The sequence below is a fragment of the Rhagoletis pomonella genome, unplaced genomic scaffold, assembly GCF_013731165.1.
Source record: "Rhagoletis pomonella isolate Grant_MI unplaced genomic scaffold, Rhpom_1.0 Rhpom_scaffold_02875, whole genome shotgun sequence".
In the NCBI taxonomy this organism is placed as follows: domain Eukaryota; kingdom Metazoa; phylum Arthropoda; class Insecta; order Diptera; family Tephritidae; genus Rhagoletis; species Rhagoletis pomonella.
The window spans coordinates 2753-19014 of NW_023461428.1; the positions used below are offsets into that span (position 1 = coordinate 2753).

The 16262-nt window shown below is 33.2% G+C and overlaps 1 protein-coding gene across 1 annotated transcript; it reads left to right on the top strand.

Annotated features, from left to right (window-relative positions):
* The first annotated feature begins 1337 nt into the window (after positions 1–1337).
* LOC118753811 (pickpocket protein 28-like) lies at positions 1338–11096 on the top strand. Its single transcript, XM_036488685.1, has 9 exons — positions 1338–1415; positions 1481–1643; positions 3533–3733; positions 6657–6765; positions 6819–6970; positions 9736–9940; positions 10009–10597; positions 10677–10822; positions 10896–11096. Exons 1-9 carry the CDS (start codon positions 1343–1345, stop codon positions 11094–11096), a joined length of 1839 nt encoding a protein of 612 aa, XP_036344578.1. The 5' UTR covers positions 1338–1342.
* Positions 11097–16262: the final 5166 nt, after the last annotated feature.

Consider the following 16262-nt stretch of genomic DNA (forward strand, 5'->3'; position numbering starts at 1 on the left):
AAAGAAACCAAATCTAAATTTATCAATAATTACTTAGCAGCACTAATCACATAGCTTGTCCTTGAAATGAATATCCTTGCACTCGAATATGCTGAGTACTTAGCAAAGAGTGTACACAAAGCAACAGTAAATGTCAACTTATATTGATGATATCGCGTTTGTTTGTCAAATTCTAATATTTATCCTGTAAAATATTTAAGCCGAGCATGGCACTGCACAGAAGGAAGCGCGGAAGGAGGGTTACACAGGAGTTTCATCAAGTTTTAACAGTCATGGGTACGTATGTATGTACATACGTTCAGTCAAAATATACCAAGCCATATACTTAAATACGTATGGATGGGCATTAGGGTGATCCAAACTAACTATTTATTAAGACGAAAATTCTCCTATTTGAACCAATTTGTATTACAATTTTAAAAGGTGTCAGTGGGCAATTTCTTGTAGGACATTAAATTCTCAAAAAAGAATTGTCTTAGAGTCGATTGTATAGACTCAAAAATGTATATTCTTACAGGCATTGAAAGTCGAAAAAAGCAGAAATATGCAGTTTTAAGGCTTTATGATTGGAAACTTTCTTGCTAAATGAAGAAACTTACACTAAAATGATACAAAATAAGTAGAAAATTATTTCGAACTAGATTTGTCAGAGAAGAAAGAGTTTTAATCCATTTCTTAATTGGTATTGCATTTTTATGCATAAATTATTATTTTTGTGTTATTAATAAAATTCAGTTTACTCCAATTGTTTTTCGTCTTTCGTCAAAGTTCGATTATAATTTTACATCAACGCTATACCTTGTATAGCAATATCATAGCATACATATTTAATACACTTAATCGTCGCTAACCCAACAAAATTGAGAGAATTTAATGCTCTACAAGATTATGCCTAGAAACAAATTGCATCTCAAACGGTGCAATAGTTATAACATTTTTAATGAAAAAAAAAATGTTCATGTTATTTACATGGAAAATTTCAAATGCCCCAATGGAGAATTTTATTCTCTGTAAATAGGTCCTTTTAACACCGTAGATTCGTTAGGTTAGTTATTTTGGATCACCCTAATGTGCATACATATGTATGTATGAAAATTTACTATTCGAATCGCATGTTCGCAAACATTTTGCACACTTACTATAACTGATTTTGTATTTGCTCTCAGTCAACATGATTTTTGATGCCTCAACAGTTATTTAACTTTTTAATGCCTGACATACATACATACATACATACATATTTATGTACATACATACATACACTCATGGATATATGGTGTTTAAAATATAGCAACGCTAAAGCACTTAATTACATTTAGGAATTGGCAGCTTTTGACGCAACATGAAAATTTACGCAGAAGATCGCTTGGTCCAGTTGAAACCAAAATTCACTGCAGAAAAATCGAAACCTTTTGGTAATTTGTTAAAAAAGTGCCACTGGAAAATACATATGCTCTAAGCATTTAAATGTAATTTTTAGCTCGTCCAAAGGAAAAGAGCAGCGACTGCTCGAGCGAGGAAATTGAATTTGAACATCTCTGTTCTAAGCAGGCCGCAAAGAAGAGCCTAAAATATTATTTGCAAAATACAACATTGCATGGCTTAAAGTATATTGCCGAAGATAAAATAACATTGCCCGAAAGGTGAGTGTCTTTGTGTAGCAATATTTATGTGATCAGAAGCAATAACCGCCTAGGTCGACTTAAGAAAAAATTTAATTGTATATTCTGCAACTACTATTCCATGCGTTTGTGACACCTCCATCTTGCTAGCTAGGCTTTTTAAAAAGTTGTAGACGAAAATATTTTGGTATCGTCATAAGGTTAACTTTAAAATCCAAATGTTTAAAACGTTTTTTCTCGAATTCAGGTTTTTCGACTTAGGCGATTATTGCTTATTACAATAGATTTGCATTTAACTTTTTTGTATTAACCTAAGTACATATATAAGTAAAATATAGTCCACGATGCTTTTGGCAAATTTTTCTATAGTGGTGAAGTTTAGAAAATTTTAAGGAAATACTTTTCATTTGACCAATTCCAATACATACAAATGTTTATACAATTTTATATTTTCTACCCTAGAAAGGTACAAAAACTCGCCTACTTCGTACTTTAAGTACCGCATTACAAAAACGCTTTTAGACGAAATATGAGCTGGTAGCAGATAGGATTTCATATCATTGCTTTAAGATTTACATATCCGGATTTTTATTTGGCTTTTCGTTATTCGAGTTAGACTGGTTCGATTAAAGTTGTATTAAGCCGAATACAAAGCTCGCGACTCCTTACTTCTCTGTTTGAGAAGGGCTTTTGCAACAACGGCTTTCATTAACTGGTAAGGTATTGCCATACTTGGCCTAGTAGACGATCCTAAGACACTCGCTTTACCATGAATCCAAGGCCAGAATCGTAACATCCGTTCACGGATAGAAAACCACATGAAAGAAAATTACGCGACACGTCAGCCGTATAAGCCGAATGGGATTTAAGAAAAATGTGTTTTTACGTGACGAGTAATACGATATGGTATGTGACGATTCCAGCCTAGTTAGTTACCAAGAAAGCCACAGTATTTCGGAATCCACATCAATTGAAGGTTATTACATTCTGGCACGCTGTTTAGTACTGAAGAATTCTAACTTTTTCCAAGTCAGCTACCTTGAGCTAGCAATACTTACGATTGAAAAACTATTGCGCGACTCCAGACATCAGCTTGTCGCTTGTGGCCAAAAACAAAGGGTATTGTTTTGAAAATATTATAAGAACTGCAAAAAGTGGATGAATTTAATAGGAAATGATGTGCAATGTCTAATGAAGGGAGCTAATCCCAAACTTCGAGCTTTGGCGTACTCCAAAACCAAATAAGCAAATAAGTACTTAGATTAGCATTTGAAGGCTCATAGTTATACACTCTCAGAATACAATTTTTTTTTTGTTACTAGTCAATAAATTTGGACTTTGTACCAATTTTTTACCGATCAGTTTTTTTTTTCGTATACACACCTTACGTAGTTCGTTAACCAAACCACGAAAGTCACTGAAAAAATAGGCAGTGTTAACATTGTTTTCTTAAATGTTTATTTTTAAAGAAGCAGTCCATTATAAGGGGACGGCGGCTACAGGGATACCTTATAAGACGCTAAAACTTTTTCACTTCGCGGTGAACGAAATTTATTTTATACGGTACCAGAACGCGGAGTATTTATTGCGGAAGACTTTTCCAGGCCGTTTGATTTTTCAATTAAGGGATTTCTGTTGGCGCGAGATCGCCCGATCTGACGTCCCCTGAGTCTGAGTTTTCTGAGGTAAGACGTTTTCGAACTTCCTGCCGAGATAGGCCGACCTTCTACTCAGCAGGCAATATGCTACTAAAAGGGTAATAGGATTTGAATTTTTTTGACAGCAAAGAAAAATCGTATGATAGTTTTTGCGCCGCTCTGTACTTATATTCTTACAAGTGTCTCGATTGATGCCTCATTCGTTATTTCCACTGACTAATATTTTTAACGTTTTACTATTGTTCGTTCCAGAGCATTTTTCGGTTTTGCATTTATTGCTGTAATTATATTATCCTCTTACTTCATTTCTAACATCTACATGAAATGGTCCGTTACACCGATAATAATTTCGACAAGCGCCAAAGAAACGCTAGCTAGTGATGTTCCCTTTCCTGCTGTAACGATTTGTAATCTCAACCAGGCATCAAAGAGCAAAGTACAAGGCATTGCTGAGTAAGAATGCATTAATTCATAAAAAATATATAAATATTTGCTTATATATATATGTATGTATGTAGATATACCCTGCAAAAATTATGGGACTATTCTATAAAGAGAGTAGTGCATTAGCAAATAATGTGACTATAACCAGGGTTGCGAAAAAAAATACTTACCATCCACTTGAAAAAAAATCTACCAAATCTGGAATATATCTACCAATAACTTTTTTTAGTTAGTTTAACAAAATCTATACTTCTATTCCGATTTTTAGTTATTTCCAAAAAAAAAAATTAAATTTTTTATTAAGGAACTTTTTATTTAATTATGATATGGTATTTGAGATCATATTAAGGGCTTCGTGTCTCTCTCTCAAATCTCTCAAATTAATATATTAATCTCAAATTACGGCAATTGGATGGCTGACTGTACTGGGTACACGTATTGTACTTGAAAATTATTAAAACCTGAAATTGAGTACAATCATTTCTGAATACCGGTAAATTAAAATAGAACTTAGTACTTTTAAGCAACTATTCGACACTTTATAGTGAGTACATTGAATCAGTCCTGAGTACATGTGTCAAAGTGATGAATGGAATAGGGTATTTTTTTGTACTGAGTACTTTCGAGTTCTTCTAAGCATGATAAAAATATAGCAAGGTAGAACCGTTCTCTCAGTTTGTCGGCCATGATTTTTTTTGAAGTTTGCCTACATTTTAAAATCATATAAAAGTAAAAAGAAAAAAAATGAAACTGTTCAAAATTGTTGTTGCTTGAGATTGAAAATGAAAATGTGTGTGTGAATTTGTGAGTAAATTTAAAAATTAAATTGTTTGGAAACGTCAAGAATTTTAAAAGTAACTCTCAGCGGTTCTACCTTACTATATTTTTATCATGCTTCTAAGTTCGTAGCACTTTGAGTTCTTTTGTGAGTACTGAGTGCTTTGAAGTATCCAGTACCGATACTTTTGAAAATCGGATACAGACCATCCTTTTGAGAATCCAGTTCAGAGTACTTTCGGTTTTTACACTGCCCAACACTAATAAACATTAAGTGCTCCAGCTAGCTTAAAAAGAAAATAACAATTAAAAAAACTTCGGCTAAAGCTCGAATTTTTTACTCTGAATTTGGGTATACAGTTTTATAGCCCATGGAATTTTAGTATAACTAGCAATGTGCAAAAAAAAAGTTTTTTCTTAACAGCGGTCGTCCCTCGGCAGGCAATGGCAAACCTCCGAGTGTATTTTTTCCATGAAAAACAGCTTCTCATAAAAATACAATCGCCGTTCGGAATCGGCGTAAAACTGTAGGTCCCTCCGCTTTGTGTGACAACATCAAGGCGCACGCCACAAATCGGAGGAGAAGCTCGGCAAAACACTAACATATGTGTAAGCGCCAATCTATTATTATTATTAACAATGCGTATTTAAAAAATTCCGCTGCTTTTTTTTAAAATTGTGTGGTTTTTTATTTAACAATTGCCATTTTTCATATTAAGATAACCACGCAAAATAAAGCGGGAACGAAAAGTTTTATTGGTTTTCAAACCAAATACTTTAACAAAAATCTACCAAAATGAAAAGAAAATTACTATTTTAGCAACCCAAATTTTTTCTACCAATTTTTGGTAATAATTTAAGCACATTTTGAGAGAAACATATTTAGTTGACGTAACTAAACTCTTTTCTCAGTGTATTAGGGTCGTTCTTAAAAAACATGACCAATTGGTGTCCCCAGACTTTACTATTTTATATTTTGTTTCTTCAAAAAGAAAATAGAAAAATATCTGCATTTTTATAAATTATTATCGATTCTACGTAACTATATTATAAAAAAAAAATAATTAATTATCTGAAAATAACTTAAAAAATATTTTCAATGTCAAAGGTTTAGCAAAAACCTGTGTCCCGAGCCAATTTATAAAAATTTAATAGTTATTTTCAGTTGAAATAAAATTGAAAAAAAATAATATTTACAATTTTTGTTATTCAGTTTGTGTATATTAATACCATATATAGAACAGAATGATGAAAAATAATTTTTTTGTATAATTTTTATGAAGAAAATTTGTGTCCCCAGGTTTTGGTCCCCTCTGTTACGTCCACTCATTTTATTGAAAAATGTTTGTTAAACGTTATGACGCGTATATTTCTCTTATGCTTCTCCATCATAACTTAGCTAAAATCAACAAAATGTGTTTTGAACTGTTCAGTCTTGTTTAGTGCGTTGTTGAGTAAGGAACCCAATTGTATGCCGGGTACGTACCCTTATTCAGTGTCAACTCTGTTACTGTTGAAAAACGGTGAGTAAAGTGATTTTTTATTTATTTTATAATTTTTTTATAAATATTTTATGTACATTAATTAAGTGGACAAATAAATTCTCCAAAATTCGAATAAAAAGCTAAAATATGGTATTTTTGAGTTAATTTGTCCCCTCTGTTACCGGTCCACTCTGTGACTTATTAACTCCAAAAACTCCAAAAATTAAAAAAAATACTGCTGGTTATGGATTCCTATTATTGATACCATCCGTAACCACATGAGGCCAATTATAAACATATTTGGCCAACTTAATTTTTAAAAATTACAAAATTCAGAATGGTCATGTTTTTTAAGAACGACCCATTAGCTTAAGAAATATTAAGTTGGTATAGAAAACACAGAAATTGTCAAGCAGGCCCGAGTTGTACGGTTCGAACTTTTATGATTTTATTGTATTAAATAAAAAAAAAACCTACTATCGCTCTTCTTGTAGCGATTTCTTGTAGTTATCTCTTCGTAATACACGCTCGAACAAACGAGAACACTTCATTCCATATAAAAGGCCAAAAGTAGAATTAGTCGCAAGCTCCTTTGTGGTTTAGTCGCCTTTTTTGCAGGGTATCCAATGTAAATACTGTAATGACAAACATTTACATACGTACTTGTGTAGAAAAAATTTAAATTATTCACTGCTAATGAGTCTTTGCGGACAGAACGAGAGGGGCGAATGGTATAATGTACGCGGTACTTGGAGAAATTTCAAGGCCATACTGAACGCGGTAATTCGAAATGAAAGTTCGTTGGTCTCGTTTCTATTCTTCATAATTTGTAGGTTGCTCAACCGTGCGAAGAAATGCTCTTGTACTGCAGCTTCGGCGCAAAACGGGAAAATTGTTCGGCCATCTTTAATTCGGCATTAACCGATGATGGACTGTGTTGCACTTTTAATGCTTTGGATCCATATTTTATGCTGCGTAATTATAGGTAAGTGAAAGCTAAAAAGGTAACATTTGATTACATTGAACCCACTAAATAATAGCAAGCGCCTCTGCACACTCAGCTTCAGCCGGGTTTAGGTTCAGATAGAATAAAAAAAATTTACCTTTTGCAAATTCGAAAAGATGCCAGAAATAAAAATTGTTTCGGAAAAACGCACGGAAGCCAAACTAACAGTTTCATTGCTTTACCGCAAATAAACATTATTTTAAGCTTTTGAAACCAAAAAGTTACAAAGTAGGGGATGCTTAAGGTATGCCACGCGCCGTAATGCGGTAAAGTCTTAAATTTGTCAACGTAAAATAACGTTTAACATGTTCTTAGGACATTTGCAGACACATTAAAATATTTGGAAACTATTATTTTATACAGCAAAATTTTACAACTTTAAGACATTGCACTATAGGATAATTGGTAAATTTGTTTGGCAAAAATTAATTATGGCCAAACAAGTAGATAATTTAAAAAAAAAACAGTTCGTAAATTTTTCCAAACAAAAAAAAAACTTAAACCTTGACGTCCAAAATGGTCTAAAGTGATCAATATTTTATTTGTGGTTTTATAGAAAAAGTTTGAATGCAGTTTTTTCTAAATATTTTTTATTAAATTATTGGTGGAAATTGGTTTTGACAGAAAGCACTTGAGCATGTTCCAAATGGAGATGTACATACATATATCATTTTATTATTCGCGCTACTACAAAGAGCAAAGCACTGGCGAGCCATTCCAGAGACCCGAGACCTAAAAAGCGGAATTTGTTTCGTATTCTTTAACTCATTAATTTTGTCTTTTTATTTTTAGTAAAATTTTAAGATTTTGTTGTTATAAAAAGATATAAAAAGATTTATATTTAATTTTTAGAAACTTGTATTTTGTGTTTTTTCTTTTTAGATATATTTAGTTTTTCTTTTATAATTTATGTTTCTTTAAGTTTTTAGATTTTATTTGTTTAAACAGATTTTTTTTTTTAAATTTAAAATAATTTGTAGAAAAAGTTTTTTCGGTTTTTTAATATAATTTTTTCTGTTTTCAATCGATTTTTAGGTTATATTGTCATAAACATACATTTTTAAATTTCACTAATTTTTAGAAACTTAAGTATATTTTTTTAATTAGTTATTTAAATTTTTTTCTAATTTCATTTTCTCGAAATTTAAAATTTTTTTTTTTAAAAGGAAGATATTTTTTCACTTAATTTCATTTTTGGAAACAAAAACAATTTATGTTTTTCTCTTTTTTATTGACTTTTTTGTTTTATTTAATTTTCTTTTAATTATTAGCTTTTATTATTATAAAACGACTTTTAATTTAATTAAATTTTTAGAAATGTATTTAGCTTATTTTTTCTCTTTTTTAAATTTATTTCTCGCTTTTTTTAATTCGCCTTAAAATGCATATATTTTTTTTTAATTTGATATAATTTTTAGAAAAGTTATTGCCAAAAGACAAATAGAAGAAAGCTACGACCTCCCAGTTAGCAGATCTTTCAATTAGTCTTTCGAAAGACAGAAAAGAGATTTCAAGATACATACATAGTTCCCGGAATTGGCTGTGGTGAGTTAATGTTAGTTTTTACTTAATTTTTAATATAATGACAATTGTACTATAAAATATGTAAAGTCTCATTGCACTAATGAAAAATTAATCAATGAATCAATGAGTTGAAAAAGTTGCCAGAACTTCCTTGTTAACAGGCAGCAAAAAAACGAGCATCTAATTTGTTTCGGTTTACTGAATTTGTTTTCTTTTTAATATAAAAGAGATACTCGATATACGTAGCTAACGGTATTTTTTTGGAAAAATGCACAAATAGCATTAATATTTAGTTGGGTTGAGAATAATCATAGTTTCTCACGAACCAATTAAGAAGAATATATAGGATGATTCAGTATTGTTTCATGCGCTGTGTGGAAAGTGGCACCGTCCATGTCCTCTCATCAAGGAGATGAAAAGTTTATCATGATAAGGTTTACGGTTCAACGTATCAGCGTTGCCGGCATCATTTTCGAAGGAGTATGGTCCGATGACTCCGCCAGCCCAAAACCGACACCCAATAGTGACTCGTTATAGGCGCATAATTTTTTCTGCAAGGGTGCAGTCTTGCTCGTTGACGTATCCGTTAGATAAAAATGTGCTTTATCGCTCACTATGATTTTTTCGAAAAATCGGCATTAACGTTTTTATCACTTTTACGGGTTCTTCAACTGAGTATCGCTCCATGACTAAGTTTACCAAAGCCTGTAATTGTCTTAAAAAAATATACTTATGTAAAATATTAACGTATCACAAATAATTGCTTTCAAAGATCTGCATCACCCTTTTATCACCCTATATCATACCTCTCATACCGACGATACTCTTTATCGTTGCTAATTCTTCAAGCAGTTCTGTTAACATTTAAGGTACATCTTATTTTATGTAACACTCAAAAACTTATTCAACCTTTAAAAAATGTATGTATGTCCAGTTACAATTAGGGAGTTCACAAGGTGTTGCATACTGTCGCATTGTAGTATGTCGTAAACTTTGAAAGCTTATATAAATGTCTGGAGGACTTGAAACTACAATCAACTATTTTTTAACACTGTGAAAATTCATAAAATGACTTTTATGCTATCTTGCAACGATCTTTACATATTTTGAACCGTTTAAAGTTTACGACAACAGACAACACCTTGTGAACTCCCTAAATGACGCCTTGTGAATCACCCAATTGTAAAATGTTTTTTGTTTTTTTTTTCTGTACACTCAAGCGAGGATGATCGCATCTCGCCGAAATCTTCGAACCATTTGGTACCCATATACTGGACGCCAGAAAGAGGTTACGCTGGTGATTTGCCTAAAAACTTCTACCCACGTATGCCTGGTGGCACCGGAAGTCGTTTAGGTTTGACTGTTGTTTTGAACTCTTCTGCCTTGGAGTATTACTGCACAAAATCTAAAAGCATCGGATTTAAGGTAAGTCTTGAGTAGAAAATAAATTTCCCCAGTCCCGTAAAAAATTGTTCATTCAACATCCTCATAAGATTCTGGTACATAATCCCGCCGAGCTGCCAAGGGTTAGCAATTATGGTTTCCTAGTGACGGCCGGACGTGAAGCTCGTGTACCCATTGAGCCCATCTATGAGAACGCTGTGCCCTCAATACGCGCCATACACAAGGAGCGTCGTCGTTGCCTCTTCTCCGATGAGGGCGATTTAACCTATTACCGAACGTACTCGCGCAGGAATTGCGAAATTGAGTGCGAGGCGAAAATTTTAATTGACAAATGTGATTGTGTACTCTACTATTTGCCTCGCATTAATGGCTCAGCGCGCATTTGTGGGCCCAACGACAACGCGTGCACGAATGAGGTGCTGACGAAAATCGAATCGTTAGATAAGAAATTGACTTGCTCCAGTTGTTGGCCAGCATGCTTTGAATTGAGCTACAAAGCAATGGTCACTGCGACCACCATTACGCCGGGAAAATTCTTAACCTTTGATGACCTGCCGCTTGATCTATTCAGCGATGCCACCAACTACGCAGAGATATCTATAGTGAATTTTTATTATCTATCGCATATACTACGCACCACAACTAAGTCGGAAATGTTTGGATTTACAGATTTTGTTTGTACGTTTTTTCGAACTAAATTTAATTTTCTTGTTTTTTAAATGGTGCTAACAAAATTTTTCTTATTTCCTATGCATAGCTAGCACTGGTGGAATTTTGGGCCTATTTATGGGATTCAGCGTTTTCTCAATCATCGAAATTATTTATTACGTCACTTTACGTCCATACTGTGCTAGCCGCACCGTGGATGTGTCACGTCGTCGTCGCCGCCATAAGCACATGAAAGTAATTTTTTTTAGTACTTCTTTTTCGGCGTTGCGCATATTTCCTTGATTAATGAAATAATTCATCGTTTCAGTGGTTGCATAGCATTAAATGCAGAGTCCGACCGGGAAAATATGATGGCAGCTCAAGGTTCTGGCAGAATGATACGGAACAAACGAAGGCTATCAAGCATAAAAATTATCGAAATAATTTAAATCATATTTTACTGCATCATAAAAATAACCAACTTAATAATAATGATGATGGCGCACAACTGTATCCCTATTTGGAGTGAAGGCGAAATTACAAAAGGGCAAAAATATGGATGATCCATAATTAATTTAGAGCATAAAAATTTGTTTTTCCTAAGCACCCAAACAATGTATGCACTGATGTTTTGGTAAATGTTTGTTTGCCGTGTTGTAGTGGAAATGTTTTGCATAAGTAAATTTTGCTTAAGTAAGTAAACATAAAATAAATTGTTCTCACAGCTTTCTGCACCATAAAATAATTCACTTTGGATGTTTTTAAATTATGTGGTTATGATTACCTATATCAAAAGATTTATTTTTCTTGATTTTGAAACCATGACTGAATTGAGTTAGATAAAATTGATTAGGTTGGATTTATTATCTTAATAAGCTGCATATATATGTATGTATTTTGGAAAAAAGATCCACTAAGAATATTAATGGTTTCATCTTCATAATGTCTATGTATGGTTAAACATTTGACGCTCACATTTCTGTAAACTGTTTTGTCATCTGAGGTGATTTTTTTCAAAAATTTCTTTAAGAAACTATTTTGATCCATTTTTAGAGGTATTTCTAAATTAATTATTATTAAAAGCCTTATGATCCGATCTGGCTTATATTCGATAAATGTATTGGTATCGTAACGGGAAATATTTATGCGAAGAAATTTGCGCGCCAAGTGTCTCGGGAGTCGAACTATTCCTAAAAAAGGCTCATATTTGAGATTTATATACATATATTGGAAAGGATAATACTATTACAAAACAGAGACGCCGGGTGGTACTGGAGTCAAGTTATTACTAAAAATCCTCAAGTGAGAAAAAGTGCCGTGAATGTCGATTACATCTGCATCCTGTACGGCCGAGTATTTATGTCGATCTCCTACGAGTACCGATTGGCCCAATGGACGTGAATTGCCAATATTACTGTGGGTTAAAGCTTCATTCGAAGACACCAGGATTGAGTTGTCCAGGGGTCAATCTCAAATGACCCCCGTTAAATCAACCATTAGAACCATTGATCTCCTTAATAAGGCATTTAGGGTATTTCGACTGAAATAAGTCTATTGCATATTGGATTTCTGTAGAGCAACGATACTCATCCACCTACTTTACTATACAGTTTCAAGGAGAGATTCACAAAAGAACCGGATCATTGTTGCTGCCAGGGACTGAAGAGAAAAAGTTCTTTCATTGTGCGATTAATCGAGCTGTGCAATGCCAATGAATTTCAGAACTTCATGGATATACACTTTGGTTAGGTTATTCAAGACGGCAATGTAAATATGCCTTCTGACAACCACCAAACCGTAATCGTGAACGTGAATTGTTGGGGAAAATGTTGCACCAAAGTGTTTTACAGTTCGCCGGGTCTGCTAGTTTATATGTATAAAATTTTTTAAACAAAATAATACGAGTATTCCTTTTTTCCATTTAGAAAAATCGTACGGTGTGAGAGTTTAGCATTTAAAATTTTGTTTGAACCACCCCAATGGACTGAATTATGTTAGTTTAGTGAATCATTTAAGTAGTTTTGTTCACACAATTAATTGGTTTCTTTATATGGAAATAGTAAAAAAACTACCACCCAAAATACATACATGAACTTAATTAAATTGTAATTTAAATTACTACAATCGCCAATTAATTTCTGAGTACAGAAAAAAATATACGAAAGTTTTGCGTTTTACGCATCAAAAATTTATCAAAAGTAAAATTTATTAATGAATAATTACCTGGTATTTTTGGGTGTGCTATTTACTGTAGACGAAAATAAACTTAGGGGACTCAAAATAATGACATTGATGCTATTTTTGGAAAGTTTTTAATAAACGTTTTATAGAAAATTAAGAAAATTAGTCATATTTTGTCCCACTTTCGTGTTCAAGGTACCATAGGAAACGTTGGTACTTGCTCCCATTTTAAGTCACATTTAATTATTACTGAAGCAACTCAGTGAGAGCGAAGAAAAAAATGTTTATTGGTCCAAAAAGTAGTGGGTAGGTACTGTGGGTAATGGTACATCAGTCGGAGACCGCAAAAAACTCCGGAAGCATTGTCTGGAGGATGCGCCAGACTACGCCGAGTATGCTTTGAAGTGCCTACAATGAGGCGATTTAAAAAAAACGTTCAATTGATGCTGGTTGCATTTTTTGAAAATGAAACGAAAAAGCAGACAGTTTCTAACTTGTTTGCCAAAGCCACTTCTAAATCTTCAAGGTAAACTTTGACTAGATTTCCTGCTTTTAGTTAAATTTCACCGGGTTCCATGGATGTCAGATTAATAAAAAATCCAAATCCATTCGCAAGCAGATATTCTGTTAGTCAATGATGAGATCAATTGGTCCAAGACTGGAAGATAAGCAATCACTCGAGATTTTCCCGTGATGATTGTTCTAGAGTAGGCTGTTTTCCATAATCGAGCTTTTTTTTATTCGTCCTGGGTTTATTCTTGAATAACGCGTTGTTTTCAATTTTGCACGTACACTCTGCTGGCTTCACCTTACAATCGGATTCGGATATATTTCAAGGTCTTCATATAACCAATGCTTAAACAAAGTTCAAATCATTCATTTGCTGCTAATTCTGGAGTCATCCTACACGAATTGAACATTTTTAATGGATCCTTTTTGTATAGCGCTTCATTCATCAGCTTTTTCTTTAAGGTTGTGAGAGGTGACGAATCTATTTAAAAACTACTTAGATACATATCATTCCGATATAATACATTACCCTGCATTGTTGGCATATACTGGCTGTACATAAGTATGTACATATGTCTGGGAGTATAAATGTATGTATATCTACATATAATGGTATACCATATACATATGTATATGTACATAAATACAAAATTTTGCAACCATATTGTTCCATTTTGGTCACAGCGTTGGCCATGGCTTTCAAAACAATGCACCAGTGATATTATCGCCTGTCAAATCGAAATTGACACCCAATTAGTGAGTATGCCATAGTAATAGTTACGCAGCTTTGATTAGAAAGTTTTCCACTCTGTATGAGCATACATATGTACATACATACATCAGCGCTTAAGGTGAAGGGAAAGGCCGCACAAAAGCTCAAACGCTAAGGAATCCAAAGTGGTTAGCAAACAGCTTGAATACTTGCTATATGCATGCATGTACATACACTAGTTTATATATAAATGAAAATACATATGTATGTACGGGTAAACTGCATGTACATTAGGGTGGCCCAACTTTTTTACCAGCCACCATCCAGAGTTGAAGAATATCGAAAAGAAGGAGAGCCGTTTTTTTATACCCGAGCGCACTTGTGCACAAGGGTATAATACCTTTGTTCACATAACTGTCCGTCCGTCTGTGCAGACGATAACTCGAGTAAAAATTGAGATATCTTAACGAAACTTGGTACGTGCACTTCTTTGGGGAGTAGGACGGATGGTATTGAAAATGGGAAAAATCGGACAATAACGACGCCCACATCCCATATAACGGTAATTTAAAGAAATACGAAATCTTTGATAAATCAGTATTTATATAGCGAAAAATACGTTTGTGATAAAATTTTGGAAAATGGAAAGAAATGACTTATAACTACATATATAAATTTATCTCATTAAGTCTAAATGAGGGGTAAACCCTTAGCATGTACGGTAGTTTTCGTAAAGGTAAAAACTACTCCGCCCGAACTTAGATTTTTGTACTTGCCGGTTAATATTTAACCGTGTCGACGGTGCTTTGAAATTTTCCATATATATATTAATGATAAAAATAGAAAACATTTTTTTTAGATCCGTTTTATTTTTAATCCGCTTCAGAATTCTTAAAAACAAAATTACGATGCATATTTATTCAATTTCAAAATTTTACTAACAACTTTTTCAAAACCGCTAATGTTGGACCGTGTTCTTCTTCTCGTACCAATCGAAAATCGTCAAATTTTCCTATCACTTTCTATACAAAAATTTAAAATTTTCCATTCGTACGAAAACAAGAAGTACGCCTCCTTATATAATGTTTTACAAGTATCTTATGTGTCCGTAAGCAAATCACACACATTAGAAAAAAAAGTTATTAAAATTTAAGTGTGCGTCATAATTTTATTTCTTTTATATTTCTTATTCAAAAAATATATATACATATATTTATTTTCAACGATGCTATAGCAATTTTGCGAAAAAACCGCAAAAGCTGCACCGTTAAATATTATTATTGATTTTCCGGTGGTATTTTTTTGACCACCCGAATGTATGCACACAATTACATATGTTAAAATGTACCTATATTCGGTTAATCTGTCATATTTAATGTATGTACATATGCATGTATGCCATTGTGACCTTATCGAATCGGCGAAATCTCTCTGAAAATAGCCGCCACTTATGTATGTATTTATTGTATGCTCATCACGTGCGCCATTAGCCTTAAATGTAGAATTGTGGAAATAGTAATGAGCTAGCAACCTAATATTTCATAAAAAGTTTTCAATTATTATTTACATATGTTTAAAATGGTTTATTAGATCTTTTCACTAAATTTACGAGTTCATAAATATGTTCGAAGGTTATTCTGATTATGAACGTTATCGCTCTAGTTATGCATTCTAGGCAACGTCTCTATTTTTCCCCAAAAATCTACATCGACTACTGTGGTTCTGACGGCCTCAAATCCGGCGAATATTTATCATAATCGTAAGTTGAATTGCCACCAAAATCCTTTGCCAGAACGTTCAAAGTAAAAGTATTTAGGTCTGTTTCCATTGTTTCATGGTAGAAAATTGTTCGTCATTTCAATGCCTAGTGGAAATTCGGCGTTAGCGAATTTTCTTTCGTAAATCATTTTTTCAGTTTCTTTATTTTTGTAATTTACTCAAATATCTAAGCATACGTATTTTCGGCTGCTATTATTTTAGGCTCTAGCATAAGAGGATGGTTTATTCATTTGTGCATACATACATACATACGTACATATGTGCATGATATGTAACTAAGTAATTGCCTGCAAGTACTGACGAGCACACACTTTTCCTCAATTCTCGGCAGGTAGGCTGCTATTTTAAATGTAAACAAAAATATACTCATACGCATTTAAAAATCGTGTAGCTAAACGCTGAAGAAATTCCGTTTATATTTGCTTTTGTCTACCACCTGACGCCAAGAGATTTGAGTTCATTGTTGCTGACCGGAAAGTTTCGTTTAATTGTATAAAGGGTAGCAATAGGCCG